This window comes from Melospiza melodia, chromosome Z (genome assembly GCF_035770615.1).
Source record: "Melospiza melodia melodia isolate bMelMel2 chromosome Z, bMelMel2.pri, whole genome shotgun sequence".
In the NCBI taxonomy this organism is placed as follows: Eukaryota; Metazoa; Chordata; class Aves; order Passeriformes; family Passerellidae; genus Melospiza; species Melospiza melodia.
In genome coordinates this window covers 60,544,746-60,559,276 of record NC_086226.1, presented here as the reverse complement: position 1 = coordinate 60,559,276, position 14,531 = coordinate 60,544,746, and the positions used below count along the sequence as shown (strand labels likewise).

General features: G+C 43.2%; 1 protein-coding gene across 1 annotated transcript in view; it reads left to right on the top strand.

The window, feature by feature from the left end:
• The first annotated feature begins 9,908 nt into the window (after positions 1 to 9,908).
• CHSY3 (chondroitin sulfate synthase 3) overlaps positions 9,909 to 14,531 on the top strand; it is a 144,570-nt gene continuing 139,947 nt past the window's right edge. The window contains exons 1-2 of the mRNA XM_063180206.1: positions 9,909 to 10,635; positions 12,252 to 12,535. Coding sequence (XP_063036276.1) covers positions 9,918 to 10,635; positions 12,252 to 12,535 — 1,002 coding nt within the window. The 5' untranslated portion in view covers positions 9,909 to 9,917. The remainder of the gene's footprint in view (positions 10,636 to 12,251; positions 12,536 to 14,531) is intronic.

The following is a 14,531-nucleotide window of genomic DNA, read 5'->3' as shown; positions in this document are numbered from 1 at the left end:
ACTTATTTCCCATGTCTCTGGTTTAAAAGAGTGAAGTTAAATAAATGGAAGAGAATGGCAAATTTTAGATCTTCAATAAAATCTATAATTTCCTGCCTGACACTGCAAGAGACAGATAAGGAATGTTCTGACTCCCCTCTGCTCAGGAAATCACACTTTGGGAAAAGGCAGATATGAGAAGTGTTGAGGTCTGAACCTTTCCATCAAAATAGGGAGGTCAATCTGTAGAAAATGTTCTCCAGCAAATAAATTCTGCAGCCTTATGCTGCTGGGGAAATACTACTTTGAGGGTAGTAGCAGGGATCTTCATGTGTGCTTGACAGAAAAAATACTTATAAGCTGTATTTACTAATAACACTGGTTTAGCATATTAATCACCTTTTGTAGCATGGCAGAAGAGAAATGCTGCAAATGACAGGGCATGGTATTATTGAATTTGATCTTATATTGCTCTAGCTGCTGAACAGCTGAAATCTGTTTAAAATATTATTGAGAGAAAATAATTAGTTAGCTGAAAAATATAAGTTCAAGTGTTAAAATTCCTAGTGGTGATTTCTTGAATAAAAGGAGCCAGAGACAAGGATTAGCCACATACACACAGCAAGGACTAAGAAATGCCAATTCCTTGCTTTCTCATTTACAGCTACTGGTGAAATAAAGACAAATATAGCTAATAATATACTCGAACCACCAATTTAATATAAAAATGTCTTTAGGTAACGACTTCAAGTGTTGTTTACTGTCCTAGGAATAAGAAGGAATGGGGTTGTCTCCCTTCTTCAAATGTTTTTGTATTGTGCTGCACATCTATGCCTTCACATCTATCTCCAGCCTTTCAAAGTTTGGTTTAGTTCGTTGCTGGCTTCTCCTTTCCTTCCTTCCCGTTTTACAAAAGATTATAGTGAGAAAAATGACAGAGGGTAAGTTTTGATGGCCACAGCAATCAGTCTTACCAGTCCAGCCAAAAAGAGCAGTGCACGACTTCTTGCTAAACTGTTTGTGGCTGTTTCCTTTGGGTGATATGGAGATATCTCTCCATATCAGTCCTGCTTGTCTCAGCCACGTGGAAAGAACTATACAAAATGGAAGTATTGAAATATACTACTTGAGGAATTCCTAGGTCCTTTGTTTATTAATTCAGAACAATTGGCAATTTATCCTCCTTGCCGCAGGGGAACTTTCACATCTTTGTCCAGAGAGCACTCAGAAGTTCTTAACAGCCCATTCTTCTATGTCTGCCACATAGGCCGTAGCAGCTGGGAGGCACAAGGCATATAGAATTGTTACATAATATGAATGAAATGAGAATTCATGGGGATCAGCCTGCTGTCATCAACCTTGCATCTTCCAGCCTGGAAGGATGGGTGCCCACATGGGACAGGAGCCTGACGAACTAGCCTACCTTTAAAATCCAAAGCCTTTTTTACTTTAGCTAGATTTTGCATAGACACACCTCTTGGAGACAACCATAGTCAGGATAATACAAAAGAGAATAAGACACATATGCTTATTTTATCATCAGAGAAATTAATTCGTATTTGTCTTATGATCATCTGAAATTCAGAATAGAATTTCAGATGATCATAAGAACCTATGAGAATATTTCTCGTAGAAAATTGTAGCATGAGACTGTAAAACTGTAAATTTTCTTCATTCTTACCTCAAGGCCACAAACTAACTTGATAAACAATCCTGAGCCTGGATATGTTCTGCAATTTGTTACATGCTGATGCTCATCAGTGTTGTTAATGCCAGTTCTCCAGCGAGTAAACTTTTCCTTTGTAAACGTTGCATGAAATACAAATATATATGTAAGCAGTGGGATGTTGCAAAGCAAATTTGCCAGACTTCACGCTTGATGCCATTGCCCTGAGAATGTTAAGTTCTAAATGCATATGAGTCACAAATTGAATTTCGTAGTTTCTCTCTTCACTACAGCAACTTTTAAGAGTAAAAATACATTTTTAAAAAGAAGTTAAAATGGACTTAATTTCAAGCCCTCTATTTCTCTAATCACAACAAGCTTAATTCCCATATTAGTGATTTGGGGACAGTGCATTTAAATGCAAACCTGAACTTTTACTTGTAGCATCTCTTAAAATATAGTCATTCTAAAGTAAAATACTGTGGGGTTGTCCTTATTTTATGCACAAAGTTAACCTTTCATAATTTCTGGTTTGAAACTTCTAGTTTAACCGTCCTAGTTCCATTAGGATAGCTTCTATGCTAAAAAGAATATATTCTGGTGAATTTGGGCCACCATGTACTGGGTAACTGAGCAGAGAAAATACGCCACAAACTGCTCATTGAATAAGTCAAATGATAGACAGGAAATCAGGGATAATTCCTTCTTCAGCTGTGGGGTTCTTTTCAGCCAAGTGCAGGTTTTCATTACTAATCAAATCTCCAATTTGTTTTATAAGTAAAAAATGCTAGTAAAAATTATGATGTATATATTTTATATGATGTATTTTTAAAAGAGACCAACTGTGTTCTTGTAGAAATTTGTTGAATGGATTTCATGGTTGATATTTCAAGCACATATTTTTACTCACACAAATATCATATAATTTAAATCCAAAAAGTTTTCTTTCAATTGCTTTAATTTTTAAAAAATTTTTGAATGCAATCATATAAGATAAAGATAAAACAAAAAATCAAACTTTTTCCTTGGGAAATCCCTTATGCCTCTTAGAAGATTTGTTTGTTTATTTGTGTTTCCCCTCAAAATTCTAGATTCTCTGAACAAAATATTTTATACTATTTTTGACGAAGATAGCATTATTTTGGAAAAATTTTTGCTATTAATAGATATCTACTCTTTGCACAAACTATTGCAGCTACATAGGGCAGAAATGAGCAGGTAAAAGATACTTTTTTTCAAAACTGTGATAGCATTTTCAGAAAATAAATCAGAAAGCCAGAAAAGTTGTTTCTTTCAAAATATTTTTCTAATAAAAGGTATAAAACAAAACAGTGTAATAATAACTTGGTCCAGAAGACATTATGTGAGGGTTTGAATTGTAATGAAATGCTGCCAGAAACCATCTGACTGCAACCATGATGTTGTTTCACAAGGTGGCACAACTACTCTTCCTATTGTGCATGCATATTTTCTTCATCCAACATCTAATTAGGCTCCCAGTGTAGCTGTTAAAGAACCTACCTGTATTCAAATCAAGAAAGCATAAACAAGAAGTCTCGGGCATAAACAAGAAGTCAGGCCCGTTCCAAGGCTAGTTGAAATCAATAAGCATCTTTCCGATGTCTTTGATAGGAATTTAATAGTTTATCCATGGCATGTTTAAACTCCCCTGTCAGGCTTTCTAATCCCATGTGTGATTAGCTACAGCAGACAACATATTAAACTTCTCAGGAAATATAATCTCATAATGCTTAGCTCTCATCTGGCTTTTTAGAAATCTTGGTATGATTACTAATACACTAATCCAGTAATAAGAACAAGAAGCTGACATATCCATAATCCTACCAAATTCAATGGGACAGCTTTTACATAAATTCAGAATACTGATAGACTAAAAGAGTGGATTCTAATAAAAATTATTTCTATTTTTCTCTCTTAATGTTAAGTATAATGATTTATATCCTTAATTCAGACTTTGGAAATTTGTCTCTAGGATCAAGTGGAAAAGTGACATAATATACAGAAAGAAATTTTTTTTCTGGCTTTTTATAATAATTGCAAAATAATGTTATTGCAATGTTTGATGAAGATAGTGAGTCTTGTAAGTATCAGTATTTGTCCTTCATCCAGGCATTTCAAGTTGAAGACTAGAAGGATATTCCATTAGGTGACTTCGATGTCAAATCTGAGTAACAGTCATATTTGAGTACAACTCCTAAAAATCTTAGAAAAAATGTTTGTTATCAACTGGTTTATAACCTTTTCAACAGTTCCTAAAAAAGAATTACGTAAATGCATGAAACCAATACACCTAGAATCCGGCTTCTGACCATACAGTTCTCCCTTCCTAGTTTTTCCTTTTCAGATGTCACATAGCTCACTGACACTGGATATTGGAAGAGAGGATGTGTATGTTGTTTGTTGTCACTACTGGTTTTGGTTGGTTTATAATGAAAGATAACTATTCAGTTCTTCCTCTGGGAGCAATAGCTGTTTGTGTCTGTAGACATCTTGCTATTATCTTTCCAGAGTTCTCTTCTGAGTAGAATTTTTTTTTTAAATTCAGTTTGGATTTTTATTTACTTTGCCAGACTTTTCTTTTCAGATTGCTTGAGCAGCCTTAAACCAGTGACCTCTATCTTTCCCAAACCATACAGCAAAGTATCTCACACTGCATGCATTACTGCAGTCTGCAGACTACCAGCAAGGTATTTGTGTATGTAGGATACTGCTATTGCTATTAGAAATTACTCCTCCATTTTATCTTCTCTTCTTTTCAAGGTGGAAAAAGAAAAAAGATTTCTTGTGGCCAGGTTAATCAAATGGTGCTCTTACCTTTGGTAGTAAAAAAAATGCTAAAAGCTATTAGAACTAAAACTTTTTCAGTCTTATGAACATATTTTACAATTTTGAACTAAAACACTACACAGTTTATTTTCCTAATGCAGAAATTGCAGGAAGTTATGTAAAGCAAGAAAGATTTTTAGTTTCAATCTTGATTTTCCTCCATACAGGCTATTCTCAGATGGAGAATGTGTTTGCTAAGCTCTTTAAAAGAGAAATTTTCTGTTGTGCTCCTTACAGCTGTAGCCATCTCTTTACCAGGATTGAGGTACAGTGGATTTCTGTCTATCCTAAGCATTTGGAAACACAGCTTTGCTGACTTTCTTTCAAATGGCAGCTTTGCTGACTTTCTTTTAATTCTTTCATCTCTCATTAGAGATGAATGAACGCAATAATGTGTGACAAAAGTGCTAAGACAAATCTGTTTAAACCGCTTGAGACTATGTCTTCCATTCTAGTCCCTGGCTATATACCACGGGGTACCTGAGAAGGAAGAGAGTAAACACTGCTGTCCACCACTTAGAACCTTTTAGTGCATCCCACGCAGAGATGGGAGCTATGTATGGAGGTCTTCTATTCATAAAAGACAGTGATTTTGCCTAATTTATTTCTCTTCTAAGAAGACAGAAAAACAACTACAAAGTACAGACAAGACAAGCAGTTTGAAATAGGAGTAAAATAAAGCAGGTTAAACAAATTTACACATAAATTGCCCATGTAAACTTTGGTGTAATAATATTTTTTTATAAATAATGAAGAAAATGTTAAATCTAAACAGATTTTCAGAAGTACAGATTTCCCAGCATAGTCTATCATATAATTTAAATTTTGTTTTTATTTAAATTTGAGTATGAAGCTCCACATTTTAGTTAAATTGCAGATAGTGTAGTTTGTTTGTTTTCCCAGAATAAAATATGGGTTTACTAATAGGTAATGTTGTGAAATCATCTTGAATCTAAAATTTTAACTACTGATGGATTTTTAGAACTGCAAATAATTCTAGAAGATATAAAGGTTTTGTTTTTAGTAATAACTGTTGCACTTGACTGATCTCGGTCTGGAACAGGACTGAATACTTGAGCATCAGAATTGGCCCTGTGGACAGTAGTGGAGGAGCAAGATATTGCAGTTGGCCTCCTGCTGCACTATGTCTAATTTCTCTGCAAGGAAATTCTGGTAAAACTGTGTTGGGGATTAGGATTATTCCTTTTGTTTCTTTCTCTCATGGAATTTTGTCCTATCTGTTTCTAAGAAACAATTACTACTGATACTTGCAAGAAAAAAAAGATGTTGCTGCGAGGAGGAGGAGGAAGGAGAAGGGTGCAGCTTGCTACTCTCTGTACCTGAGTTGGGATCCCTGAGCCTCTCCCCCCTCAGAGGGATGCTTCCTGTAGCACTGGCAGGTGGGAATCACTTCCCAAGCACTGCTTCGTAGGACACATGAAAAGGGATTGCATGAGATATTTAGCCTCAACTGAACCCTACCAACTTCAGTTTGAAAACCCAGCAAGTCTGATATTCTTTAAATAAATTACGCTGCCTTGTATAGACAGAGGTAGTGAGCTGTGCTGAGCAAGGGTTTCCACAGGTACAGGAGGGTGCTGCCAATTGGGATGTCACTTTCCCTGGTCCCACCAAAACTCACCTCCTCCCAGGCAGACTGCCAAGAAGGGAGGAAAAAGTCAACCAGTTTCCTCAGAGGTGTTTCGTTCTTCTGGTTCTTTTTGTTGTCTCTGTCGTTGTTTTTTTGCCTTGTTACACAAATATATACTAGTAAAGAACTGTTCCTTTTCCCATATCTGCCTGAAGGCCCCTTTATTTCTAAGTGATAGCAATTCAGAGGGAAGGGTGTAATTTTTTTTTTTTCTGTTCCAAGGGAGGTTCCCACCTTCCATGGCAGACACTTGTTTTCAAACCAAGACAGATCTTAAGGATTTAAGCAGCCGATCTCTCTTGAAAGAAAGGGGCATGTTCATCTGAGATGTGGCTGTGTCCAGTGCCCAGTAAAAACAATTGAAAAGGCTTTAACCACATTCAGTTAGATGCCTGTGAAGCTTAATAGATTGGACATATAATTACCTTCCAAAATAAAACGGTGCATAAAAATGCAAATGGTTATAAAGCCAGATGTTGCAATAATGCAAACACAATGTAAAAATACCAAACTCAGCCATAAACCCTGAGGAGTTTTGGAACATTATAATAAAGACTAAAGACTATTTTTTTGTTAAGATACAATTAACGCATATGATTACCCAGGTGTATCAATGAATAAATATATGCTTAAAAAAATGTTATAGGATGTTTGGAAATTACAACTACTGCTCTGTAAATGATGTCTGTATGCCTCCCTAATGAAACCAAATGCCCAAGGGGAATTTAAAGCTTAGAGTTCCTGTAAGTTTGCTCTACAAAGACAATTGATATTTCTTTATCTTTTGCAGGTGGCTGTGCTAGCTCTGATATGAGCTATTTTTGTGGGCTGGGCACATAATTTTCCATCACTTAGAGCCAAATGCTCTAATTAGTTTTTAATCTCACACACCTAAAAGGGAGTTATTTGCTCATTTGTGGTGATACTTTAAAGAATGAAAGTGGAAAAGTAGTGGAAAAGATTTTGTTTTGGATTTGAGCACTGCCACCCTATTGCAAATTTTTCAGATTTGTCTGACTAGTTATAGAAATAGCTCCAGTCCTTTCAATATTTAATATACAACAATCTTAAATTTCCCCTTTCTTGCATCAAATATATCTACTTCTCACCACTTTTTGAGGCTCCTTTTGTTGGTGTTGTTTTGAAAATGGTCTTCAGCCATTATTCTTTCTTAACTTTCTAATGGAACACCTAAAGGACAGCCAGATTTAGTCAATGCTTTTCACCTATGGCGGCTATGAATACATATGGTGTTTTAGATGACCTTTACATGATTTTTAAAGGCTTTCTCAACACGGGTGCAGGATGTTATTGTTAACCACTAGATGCCACCATTGCTCCTATAAAAGTGGTCCAATCTACATCTGTGTCCATTAAATCCGGCAAACCTTCAACAGATTTCTCTGCAGTGTATCAAAACAGTGGAATAATATTGAACTAAAAATGCAAATGCAGGTAGATGCACACGTTATAAATTATTTTGACAATACACAACAACTTGCGGTCCATTTTCAACTCAGAAGTGTGTAAAGGGCTTTATAATCACCTCTCATGGGTTTACCTGCTCTTTTTGTGACAAAGAGTGCCAGATCTGGGGAGCTGGTGCAGCTGACACTGACTGTATATGCATAAGCAAGGGAAGTGGCTAAGTGTCATACATTGTACCTCTGCAACCCCAGAGCAGTAAGCTGTCTGAAAATTTAGGACACCATTATTATGATGGGGCTGCGAAGGTCTCAAGGAGATTGTACTGCACATGACTCACCACGGCTCAGAAACTCCCAACTGTTTGCAAGGAGCCGGGGGGGAGGGATGGGAGATTGTATTTTAAAATGCAAGGCTCATACAGAAAGCTGAGACTCTCATAACACCGGTAATTCCCAATACCATTTAACGCCTTTCTGGAGGACGTCCTCTCCACTTAGTTCGTCTGTTAATAGCTTGGGGAAGACAGACTCAGGATCTGCTTGCTACTTTGTTGCTCACACAACATCTCGGGTAGTGATCCTCAGTCCAGACACAACACTTGGGCTGTTGTTTTTAGTGGTGACAGCTGGAGTGAATGCGTAGTGCCTTACTGATTGGTGCTACAAACGCGCCAGCCTGTGTGCACATGGGGAGGAAATTAACCATGGTCTGTTTGGAAAGGACACTCAGTTCTGGGGAAGCCATAGAGTACGCTTCCTGAGCCTGATGCTTCCACATCTCAAAACCACAAAGAGCATGCAGCCCGCTCACTGCATGTGGCCAGTCACATGGAAAAACTGCAAATTACTTCAGTAAGTGACCTCTTCACAGCTAAAGACTGTGCAGAGTAGACTCGCTTTGTTAGGTGGGTAAAGCGGTATCATTTTCCAAAGAGGCTTGACATTTTTTTTCTCACTATTTGCATACTTTTACTAACATCACAGAGCACCAGCCTCCATACTCCTCTTCCCACCTTAACATATGTCTAACAATTGATAAAGTCACAAGAAGTGATAGACAAATTCACAGATGAGCCACAAAATGGGAGGTTTTCCTGAAAACTTGTAAATATATGTTACTGGATCTGTTGTATTGATGTATTTCAGTGAAAAGATGTATGGATGTGAAGAGCAATTTATGCCTTTTGTTGGAGATAGACATCTTGCACAATTAAATAAGGGATGCATACAAATATGGAGCATATGCAGGCAACCTTAAACTTCAGAATTAAAACTGTCCCTGTAGCCACAGTATCCTTAACGTTTAATTGCTGCTGCCAGTCATCCCGGACTGTGGACAGCGCTGTTACCCAGAGGTTACCCAGAGGTCAGGAGGATGAAGAAGCAATGCTCCAGGATCTTTGAGCTCATGAGAACCAAAGCAATATTAACAATACCAATAATACTAACACTACTAAAATAATGATATACTCAGGCCGTGGGAATCCACGCCACAGTAAAAGGCACTTTTAGCTGGGGAGTTGTTAACTGTCGAGGGCAGAAGGCAGAGGCTAGAGCGGAGGCAGCGGAGAGGGCATCCCTCCTCCCGACACGACACCCCGGAGCGGGTGCCTTCCACGATCTGCTCTCCACAATCTCTGGAGGAGACGACCGGGCGGAACGCCCCGCGGCCGCCCTCGGATGGTGCCGAGCCGCGGCCGCTGTTGAGACCCCGGCCTCGCCCGCTACCACAGCTGGTCCGGGACTCACCGAGGCACCCAGAGCTAAGCGCGGCTGCCGGGGGGGGACAGCCCCACCGCCCCCCAGCCTTCCGCACCGCCCGGCGGGCTGCCGCGGCCCCGCCCCCGCCCCGGCGGGCAGGAGGGTCGCCAGCGGGCGGCGGGGCCGGTTCGGGTGTCGAGGCCGCGGCGCGGGTGATCCGCGAGAGGCATCTAAAAAAATCGTTTCCTTCCGGAGCGGCGGCGCCGGCCGGTTCTCCGCCGCTTCTCCGCCGCAGCTGGGGCGCCGGCGGCGCTCTCCGGGGTGAGGCGCTCGGCAGCCGCGGAGGAAGGCGGCGGGCGCAGCGCGGGGGCCGGGGCGGAGGAGGCTGAGCGGTGGGAGGGGCAGGGAGGGACCAGCCGCGGCGGGGACAAGGTGCCAGCGGAGCCGAGGCGCCGCCGCTCTTGCTCCGCCGCCCTGCCACCCGCAGAAGTTTGACTCGGGAGCAGCGCAGCCGCCCGGGGCCGCCGCGGCGGGGCAGGGACCCGCGGCGGGAGACGCCGCGCTTGAGGCCGCCGCGGGACGGGGGTCGCCTCCAGCGGGACGCCGGCGGCGGTGGCGCTGCTCCGGGAGCCGCCCCTCCCGCGACATGGCAGCGCGATCCCGGAGACCCTGGCTGAGCGTGGTGCTGGGGCTGGTGCTGGGTTTCACCGCCGCCTCCTGGCTCATCGCCCCTAGAGTGGCCGAGCTCAGCGAGAAGAAGCGGCGCGGCGCCAGCCTCTGCTCCTACTACGGCCGCGCGGCGGGGCCGGGGGCGGCCCGGGGCGCGGCGGCGGCGGCGGGCGGGCAGCAGGCGCCACCGGGGGCAGCGGCGGTCCTGGGCGGCACGAGTTTCAGGAGCAGCCCCTGGGAGCTGCCGCCGGCGGCGGCGGAGGGCACGGTCTCCAGCCCCGCTGCCGGCGGGGAAGGGGAGCCAGAGGAGGAGGACGAAGGCGGCGAGAAGCGGAGCGGCCGGCCTGGCGGCAGCCACAACGGGAGCGGGGACTGGGGGGGCGCCCAGGGGTGCACCAAGCCCCGCAACTTTCTCTACGTGGGGGTGATGACGGCCCAGAAGTACCTGGGCAGTCGGGCGGTGGCGGCGCAGCGGACGTGGGCGCCCTCGGTGCCGGGCCGCGTGGAGTTCTTCTCCAGCCAGGGCTCCGCCGCGCCCCCCGGGATGCCCCCGCTGCCCGTCGTTGCCCTGCCGGGAGTGGACGACTCTTACCCGCCTCAAAAGAAGTCCTTCATGATGATCAAGTACATGCACGACCACTACCTGGACAAGTACGAGTGGTTCATGCGGGCGGACGACGACGTCTACATAAAAGGTGACCGGGGCGCATCCCGCCGGCGGGAGGCAGGGAGGAAGGGGAGCGGTGTCTGGGAGCCCGTCGGAGTCCCCCCGTGGGTCGGTTCCCGCCTGGGGCGGGGAGAGCGTGGGGCGCCTCGACCTGCCGCCGCCCCGCCGGCGTTTGCTTCCAGCCCCAGTGTGCGGGGTACGGGGAGCCGCCCCATCCCCGAGGGAGCCCCGGCGTGCCCGGCCCGGGCCGTCTCTGCGGAGGCCGCGACTCACTGGAGAGCCAGAACTGCGGGTTGGACCGCGCGGGGCTCGGTGAGCGGTCCTTTGCATGGGCGTGTGGTCCCGGTTGTGCCGTCCCCTCCCTCGCTTCCGTGGCGATCCTGCGGACGAGCCTCCGCCGTGGTCCGGCGGAGAGGGTCCGGTCTGACCGGGCGTGGCGGGCTGCGGGCACTGCAGGACTCACCACCCGACCGCGGCGTGTCTGGCGGTCGCGCCGCGCCCCGGCCCCCCGGTGGAGTCGGTGCAGGACTCGTGGGGAGCGCTGCTGTCGCCGGTGCCAGCTCCCCGCCTGCCTCGACCCCGGGCTGGGCGAGCGCGGTCGCCGCGGGCTCCAGGTGAAGCTGCTGTTCCGTGCAGAGAGCGGCTCCGGGAAGCACCAGCCCTGCTCCCGTGCGAGTTTCACAGCAGCGTTAGGACGTGATGTTCTGCAGCCTTCTTCCTTTTGGTCTGCGCTTGAGGCTAGCATTGTTTGTGCCGTGTCCCGCGCTTACGAAAGGGAAGCTGAAGTTGAAAGCATAAGCCCAGGTTGTGAGATTGGTTGCTTACACTGTTGTAAGTTCATTGGTGGTGGCTGTACCCTTCCCTGTTTGTCACTTAATTTTTGAATCGTTTAATAGGCTTCCTGCTCATCAGCTGTCATTCACCTGTCAAATATTTGCAGACTTACACATGTGTATATGTATATACATTCAGTTGCAGGCTAAAGTTGTGTTTTCTTTGAGCTCATTTCGATGGAGTACTGAACCTGTGTTTAACTGATTACATGGTACCAAATTAACTCAATCCAGAAACTTTTAATTTCAAATAAATATTAAAATTTCCTAAAATAAGTAGCTAAGTGATGATAAATATTGTAGTACTGGAACTATTTGAAACTAACAAGAGTTTTATTTTCTTTTCAAGAATTAGTCTGCAATCAAACCTGGTTTTCCTAGTTAATTTAGATTGGCTCTGGTATTTTCTAAAATTAATGTAATAAATCTTACCTGGTATTTCCCATCACCTCCCTTTCCTTCCCAGCCTGGAACTATAGTGTCCAAATTGTCCAACTTTAGGGGCTTCTATACTAGCAAACGCTTTCCATCAGTATTGTTTGAACAGAACAAGTTCATTGTCAAAAATTAAGTTCTGGCCATATTCCAGCTTGTGGCTGGAAGGAAAATGTCATTGTAATGTTAATTTAAAAAAAACTGTTAACTTGTCCGAGGATGTTTTTTCTGTGAGGTCTGGGATATTGCTTTGGAAGTCCTTTCCTCTGACTCGGGTACCTGTTACATTTTTTGTAAAACTTTGAAGTACAGGAAAAGAGATGGCTGGCAGAGTAGTCAGACAAATAACAGTAAATTTTGTCTTTTTTTTTTTCAGGTGAAAAATTGGAGGAGTTTCTTCGCTCACTGAACAGCAGTAAACCTCTCTATTTGGGGCAGACTGGTCTGGGTAATATTGAAGAACTCGGAAAACTCGGACTGGAGCCTGGAGAAAATTTCTGCATGGGAGGGCCAGGAATGATCTTCAGCCGGGAAGTTCTCCGGAGGATGGTGCCACATATAGGTGAATGCCTTCGAGAAATGTACACCACTCATGAGGATGTGGAAGTGGGCAGGTGTGTCCGGAGGTTTGGAGGAACTCAGTGCGTTTGGTCCTATGAGGTAAGTGACAGTATAAATTAGCAGTGTGCTGTTTGTTTACAGAGTTTTTCATCTTGCAAGGTAAGTAGCCGTATCTGCAATCTCTTTCCACCGTAATTATCTTCCAGCGCTTGCATCAGGATGTGAACTAGAGACTGTAAGGAAAAAAGAGAGGAAAACATTCACAGCATATTGCTGTAATCATATTTATTTCTACTTGTGTCCTACAATTTTCATTGGTGACAATTTACTGCAGCCATGTTGTAAGCGTTGCTATGCTGTAAGTTGCTAGAGCGTTACCTAGAGGGTTTCGAAACAATCCTTGACAGGAAGCTGTTGCATTTGGTATATATACTGTTCATGACAGATTGTTTTAAGCAGATCTTTTCAAGTTTAGGTAAGCATGAAGCATATCTGTTTGCTCTGCATCTCAGTCTCTTAAAATACATTGTAGCATTTGAAGAATGGTCTGTATTTTCTTAATTACCCAGATGTATCTTACTCAAGTTTGTTATTTACAAAAGGAGAAATAGGTGTTGTTTGGCTGGGTTTGTCTTTTTTTTTTTTGTACTTTTATTTGCAAGACTATCTTCATAGATAAAAATAGGCTGAGCATACAACTACAAGAAAGGGTAAAGGGTGAAACCTAATATGATAAATATTATTTCACTTATTTTGACCAGTTATTTGATATTAATATGTGCTTGCTCTTGTGGCACCCCCTCCATTAATCAGGAAAAATCCATTTAAATGGGCCACAGAAAGAGGCTATGTGATATTTAGTGTCAAAAAGTCAGAAAAAAAAATTTTGTGTAGTAGCGTTTTTCTGAATGGCTCAGGAAAAGGTGACCATTTATAAATGTTTTTGGTAGGTTTCAGTGTATGTAAACAGATGAACAAAAGAAAATGCGGCATGCTTGGTACTAATTAGGTAGAAATCTTAGAGGGGCAAATCTACTTTAGAATAGAGAGATGCTTTTCGAGCCTACTTCATTATGTGTTGTAAATGCTACTGTGAAATAATATACCTGTGACTCTGGCAGAGAAGGGAAGGCATTTATGATGTTGATGGAAATCCATGTAGAACTATATAGGACCGGTGGTTCCTGATCCGACATCCAAATTGCGTGGTACATCTTCAACCCACTCGTACACTCTGATGTGTTTGGGCTGTGTCTGTACAAAGCTATTTTCCGGCCGTTATGGGCATATGATGCTTGCTGATCTGTATCAGGTGGCAGCATTAAGATTCTGCCTTGACAGTTGTATCATGGAAGGGGTTTTGGTTTTGTTTTTATGGCTTGACTTGGGGAGAAATCTGTGGAAGAAAACTGATAATATTGTCACCATGGTTATATAATGTATTTTGATGTTGAATGTCAGGAAGTGTAGGCTCCAAGCACTGATCTTAAGGGGGATGGAACAAAAAAAATACAGTTTTGGAGACTGGTTTATATGGCTGCCCAGAAGCTCAGTTTTTCATGGTAGGATTGAGACCTGAAAACAAACTTTTTGAAAAAAACTCATGCTTGTATGAGATCTGGAATAGTGACACCAGTCTTGGTTGTCAGTTGCTCTTGAAGGACCTAGGTCTATGTAATAGAGAATAAAAGAAAAAATGTGTTGGGCATTGCCATAGTCCCCACTACTTTCTGACCAGTATTTCTGGCTGATTCTGAAGAATCTTTGTTGCCAGTGCAGAAGCTGCTTGAGAAAATGCAGATGATTAAGACAAAGCTGCTTAGGATGTTATCCCAGCATTAAACCTATTTAGATGGGAAGGAGTGAAATGAGATGTCTGGAAAGAGAAGCTGCATTTGTGCTTTGGCATAGTTGGTGCTGTACAACAGTATGATACTCCACCCGAGCAGATCTGTGTGTTGCAGATTGCTAGATTATTTGGTGAAAAGAGTAATATTTTTCCCTGGGGCACTGAAACAGTTTCTGTGTGCTTTTTCATTCCTGTGTTAGATCAGAAACACTCTCAATGTGCTAGAAGGGGAATATTCCTTCAGAT